Source organism: Postia placenta (genome assembly GCF_002117355.1).
Source record: "Postia placenta MAD-698-R-SB12 unplaced genomic scaffold POSPLAscaffold_8, whole genome shotgun sequence".
NCBI lineage: Eukaryota > Fungi > Basidiomycota > Agaricomycetes > Polyporales > Adustoporiaceae > Rhodonia > Rhodonia placenta.
The window spans coordinates 2,041,307-2,046,864 of NW_020169839.1; the positions used below are offsets into that span (position 1 = coordinate 2,041,307).

The window sequence follows — 5,558 nt, forward strand, 5'->3', positions numbered from 1 at the left end:
CGTTCGACTAGTTCTCACCGAAGCGATGGTGAGCAGTGCTCGAACCTAAGGCTAGGGACAAGAAATGTATTAGTTAGTTGTAAGGTAAGTAAGAGAATACAGGAGCTTACTGACCTAGGGACAAGAGGTCGAAACTGAGGTCCCTAGGGCAGCAGAGGCCGTCTTATATACATGGGGAGATAAGGGCAGGCTGTGCGCGTTGGTCCGTGCGCAGCTGGTCCGTGCGCAGCATGCTGACGCGGCCCCGGGGGCCGGTGAGTCAGAGAGGCTGTGTCAGCGGAGCCCGAGCTGTGCCACGCACTGCCGTCCTATCTAATCTGATTGTACAGTAGATATGATGTGTCCGTATCAGGCAAGTAGTACAGAGGTTGCGGGTTCGAGCCCGTGAAAAGGAAAAAATTAAAAAACGGCTAGACGCCGTACCAACTCGTGACAGATGGGGAGGCAAACGCGCGTGGAAACTACATGCGAGAACTCGACCTAATATAGCAAAACCTTATCTAAATAAGGTACAAAGGAACAAGGCACTATTGCGCCGCAGCACGGCACGTCGGCGAGCCGGTAGTCGGGCATGCGCTCGCCCAGTTGTTCCAACATTGTCTTTGCACCTCACAAGCATGCAGATGCCCACAACCTGATTGCCCAACAAGCAGAGCGTTGCAGGATAACATTGTGAGACAATTGTCGGAGGAGTGCAAGATGGATATCAAATGGCCGGGTGCATCATGTATTAAAATTATATACTGTTGCGTGATGGCAGCGGCAGCGTGTCCCTGGCAACACATACCCGGGCAGGCGCATTCCAGGTGCAGAAAATGGCAGCGGTGGGGCACATCAATGCATGAAGGATGAGGCGGGGAACCGGGGAATGGCACGACATCAGCAGGGATCAATATTCATGCAGAGAGTGGGATCAAGAGGGGGATGGTCGAACAAGCACATTCACAAGGAGACGAGCTGCGCTGGGCAGTCAGAGCAAGAAGACGGGGCGGGCAACATCGTACGTACCCAAAGAACACACGGTCGAATGAGGTCGCGCATGTGAAAAGTGAACAAGCGTGATATGCAATGCTTGATGGAATGCGACCGAGCAAAGGGGCCTGCTGTAGAGGACGTCATGCGCCGGGCAGAGACCGGGTCGACGCACTGCTACTGCTAGTCGACTTACAACACGACCGACAAACTGAGAGTTGTGGGGACCTCCCTGCTCTGCCCAATCACGGCGTGCAGCCGCCAAGCGTGGTGTGCGCCTGCAATTGCGTGTCGTTGAGGAGATGGGCTCGGGCTTGAGCACAGACTGTGCGACGACGCTGCTGTGATTGTATTACAGTCGAGCGCGTACAGTGTGATATACAAACTGAGGTTGAATACATATACTGCCTGATCAAACGCCGTGGGCACTGGAACAACACACTGCCGAATGCTCTGTCGACAGCCTCGAAAGACAGGCATGGGCTGAAGCCGCCGTGGCGCGCCCCATGATGATGCCCAGATGCACGGCGCGCCACTCGTGCTGGGCGCAGATGGCGCGAACGGCGGGCGTGCGGGACAGACGTGCCTGTACACGTTCCCACATACCAGCATCCCGGCGCCGTGGGGATATGACCCATCACGACGTTGCCAGGGCACGCGTGCGATCTGCACGGACGCGAGCCGATGGTGTCTCGTACGTCAGCGCGCGACGCGGACGCACCCGACGCGGACGTAATCGCATGCGAGGGTATAAAGGGAGATGGCATCCGTGGCCTCCTGGACGTTGTGTCTGCTTTGCGTTCCCGGCCGTGGTCGCGTGTGCCCGCGTGCTGCATGCCGTCCGCCTGCCGACTACCACTGCACGCCATGCGGATCTCGACGCAGTGCAGATCCCCAACGCGGTACGTTGCTCCTCGCCATGGTTGCGCACACCGTGCTCACCGTGTCGCACGACAAGCGGGACGGCAGCCGTCGGTTTCAGCTGCACGCCATGCGGAAGAGCCCGTCCGCCCCGCGCGGATGTTGGCTGCGTGGGAGATGGTGGATTCCAGGTGTGTCGCGCGTCGTTTTTGTGTCTCACCCAAGTACTCACAGTCGCGCCGCACCGCCGGTCATAGAAGGACGCAGATGCAGACGCAGACGCAGGCAGAGGGCACAAGACGTGCTCGCCGCACATGCCCTATGCTCTCGCACCGCGCGAGGTCTGACTGTCATGGCTGTTGCGCGCCGGTACGCCGCCCGGCTATCATTGTTCACTGACGACATGACGACCCGATCCCAGCAGGCGTGCGCGGGCGAGATTGAATGACCGGCAAACCCGGTGCGCATCCGTCCGGTCGGGCAGACAGGACACGTCGCACAGCACGCGTGTGGACGCGCTGTGGCGACCAGACACCGCGGGGTAGCCCGGTCGTGGTACGTGGTACGTGGTACGCCGCTCTGGTGCCGTTCTGCTTCACAAGCGTGCTGATGCCTGCGACCTGGCCGTCCGACAGCGGTGCGGGATCGCGTCGAGGGCGTGAGAGGATCGACGAAGGGGTGCGAGGGGGAGATGAGACGGCGGGGGGACGCGCGTGATGTATTAGATTTACGTACCGTAGTGTGACGGCGGCAGCGCATGCCTGGCGACGGATACCCGGGCGGCGCGTCGCGTGTGCAGGAAACGGCGGCAGTGAAGAGCCGTCTGTGCGGCTGGACGCGGTCAGGGACACTGCGAGCGAATGGTGACGGGGGCGTGGAGTCGAGCGGGTGGTGCGGCGTCAGCGGGGTCGAACGAGCGCGTTCAGGGATGAGGTGTGCTACGCGGTCAGAGCGAGAAGACGCGGCGGCAGCGTGCGTACCTGGATGAACACCCCGTCGAGTAAGGCGGGTGCGCGTGAAGAGCGCGCGCCATCGCGGCAGAACGCGCGATGTGCTTCGTGAGGGAGTGCGACTGAGCGAAACTGACCGGGACGTTGTGTTGCCGGTCAACGATGGCAAGGGGACGCGTGTGTGGCGTGTAGCGTGGGGCGTGTCGATGCATGAGGGACAGGGCGTGGCGTGGCGTCAGCGGGGTCCAGCGTCCAGGATTCATCCAGCGTAAGCTAGCAAGTGGGGTGGTGAAACAAGCACGGAGGAAGCGATGAGCGCCGGCGGGTGACTGGAGCGAGAAGACGGAGGGAGCGGGCGCGTGAGCGACGGCGTGGGCATCCGCAAGAACGCCTGGAGGTGGAACCAGGCGGTGCGCGTGCGGCGCGGGCGCCGTTGCGTCGAGCGCGCTCTGTGACGAAACGCCGTGCTAGGCACTGGTCTACCGGGAGCGGTCGGTCAATGATATTACGGCAATAATACATGACGATATGCGCGGGATGTATATGCGGGTGCAGACGCGGGTATATTCTATGGCAAAAACAGGAATGCAGATGGAGGCGCGATACACGGCCTCCCGCGTGGCTGGCGGACGGGACGCAGCTACGCGAATGGCTCTGTCTCTATGGGCGTGCGCGGGACGGCGGCGACCGGGGCGACGGCAGCGCCAGCAGCGGTGGATGGCGTGCTGCGCGTCCTGGAAGCGCTGCTTGGCGTCGGGGCGGGGCAGGCGGCGGGCGAGGCACTGGAGCGGGGCGATGACCCTAGGGCGGGCGCATCGACGAGGAGCTCGTCGACTCGGCGCGGGCGTGGGCCGGGCGGGTGTCCTTCTGGGCGCAAAGCGGTGCTGACGCCCAGCGGCGCGACGGTGGTTTGCATCGGGCGACGTGAAGGTAGCGCAGGGACCACCTGCGTCGGAGGTAGACTCGTCGCGAGGCAGTGAATGACGCATAGCGGCGGTGTGTCGTCGTCGAGGACGTCCGGATCGAGCTCAGTGGAGATCAGCATGAGACTTTGGAGGATGGCAAGGCCGCGCGCCTGCGCCTTTGATCGTATGCTGTTTTACTGCGAGAAACGATGATTTTGCAGGACTTACTAGTGCACGGTCCCGGTGAGCGCGTTGAGCGATAACGCCCGCAGATCGTCGTCGAATGCCCGGGCGGCGGGGAGTGTGCGATGCAGGCGACGGAGTCTGGGTGGACGAGTGCATTCTTGGGTGTGCTGAGACGCTTGGGGGTGGCGCGGAGGGCGGTGGATGCAGCGGATGCGGGAGTGGACTTGAGACGGCGGAGGCAGCCCATGGTGCGGTGCGGCTGGGCGCGGTGGTGCCTGTGGCAGGGGACGCCATGATGAGTGCTCGAGCCGGCGTCTTGCAGCAGCGTGCAGCGCGTCCAAAGAGCTGACACACCGCCCGTGGCGTCTCCCGATCATGATCGGCGCACGTGGCTGCACCTCCCGCCTCGCTCGCCTGGTCATATAACGGCAGACTTTGAGAATTGGACGCCACCATGTCCCTCCCTGCGGAACTCGATCGGCCGCTCGACGTCCTCCTCATCGACAACTTCGACTCCTTCACCTGGAATCTCTACCAGTCGCTCTGTCTCCTCGGCGCAGATGTCACCGTCATTCGCAACGACGCCATCACCCCCGACGCCCTTCCCAGCCTGCAAATCCGCTCTCTCATCATCTCCCCGGGCCCAGGCCACCCCTCCACCGACTCGGGCATCTCCCGCGACGCTATCCGATTCTTCACCGGCAAGGTCCCCGTCCTCGGCGTGTGCATGGGCTTGGAGTGTTTGGTCGATGTCTTTGGCGGGCAGATCGCGTGAGCCGCCTTCTTCTTTTCTCATTCCCAAGTACCCGGGTCTGTCCCCCATGGCACTCGTGCGCTCGGACATGACGTCCGCGAGTGTCTCAGCTAAAGCCGTGGCTAATAGGGTGCTTCACGGCCCGCCCGCGCACATACTCCAGCGCGAGAAGTGCAAGTGACATCCGTTTTCAAAAGAATGTAAATCTCTTGCACCGACCTCATGGGCCCCTTGACACACACGTTTGCCTGTCCGCCGCCGTGTTCATCTGCGCCGTTCATTACCGCTACCAGATCACGACCGTCTGCCGTTCGCGATGTCTCCCATTCTCACGCGGAAATGCCCCATCGAACTGTCTCGCGTGTTCAGTAGGTGTCTTTGACGGGCATGTCGCGTCACCTACCTTCTTCTTTTCTTATTCCCAAGTAGCCACGGTCTTTTCGGACATGAGGACCACGAGTGTCTCGCTGAAGCCGTGGCTAATACGGTGCCTGAGACGGCTCTGCACCATGCACCGTGCACAGACGTGAACATACACTCCAGCGCGAGAAGTGCAAGTGGCTTCCATCATGGTAGCATGTAGGAAATCGAGCGCGAGCTATCTATTGTACGGTATTCGATGTGGAGGCAAGTGGGCATTTCTGCTCATGGGCTGGCATGGGCCCCTTGACACATGTTTGCCTGTATTTCTGTCCGCTGCCGTGCTTATCTGCACCGTTCATGACCGCTATTGCGTCTGCCATTCACGACGTCGCTCCACGGAAATGCCCCCAGCATATGCTCTTCATCCCGTACTCATCTCCGCTCACAGGTACGCCGGCGAGATCATGCACGGCAAGGTCTCCCAGATCCGGCACGACGGCCGCGGCGTGTTCGCGGGCCTGCCGCAGCTCATCAAGTCCACGCGCTACCACTCCCTCTCCGCGAGCA

The 5,558-nt window shown here is 61.5% G+C and overlaps 2 protein-coding genes across 2 annotated transcripts in view; one reads left to right on the plus strand and one right to left on the minus strand.

The window, feature by feature from the left end:
- Positions 1-3,423: 3,423 nt before the first annotated feature.
- POSPLADRAFT_1057674 (hypothetical protein) lies at positions 3,424-4,168 on the minus strand (the record flags this gene model as incomplete). The annotated part of the gene is made up of 2 exons (XM_024480944.1): positions 3,424-3,858; positions 3,917-4,168. 2 exons carry the CDS (start codon positions 4,166-4,168, stop codon positions 3,424-3,426), a joined length of 687 nt encoding a protein of 228 aa, XP_024338693.1.
- Positions 4,169-4,328: 160 nt separating this feature from the next.
- POSPLADRAFT_1170489 (hypothetical protein) overlaps positions 4,329-5,558 on the plus strand; it is a gene marked incomplete at its 5' end in the record, with an annotated part of 3,548 nt that continues 2,318 nt past the window's right edge. Inside the window, 2 exons of the mRNA XM_024488101.1 lie at positions 4,329-4,645; positions 5,440-5,526. Of these exons, the coding sequence (XP_024338694.1) occupies positions 4,329-4,645; positions 5,440-5,526 (404 nt within the window). The remainder of the gene's footprint in view (positions 4,646-5,439; positions 5,527-5,558) is intronic.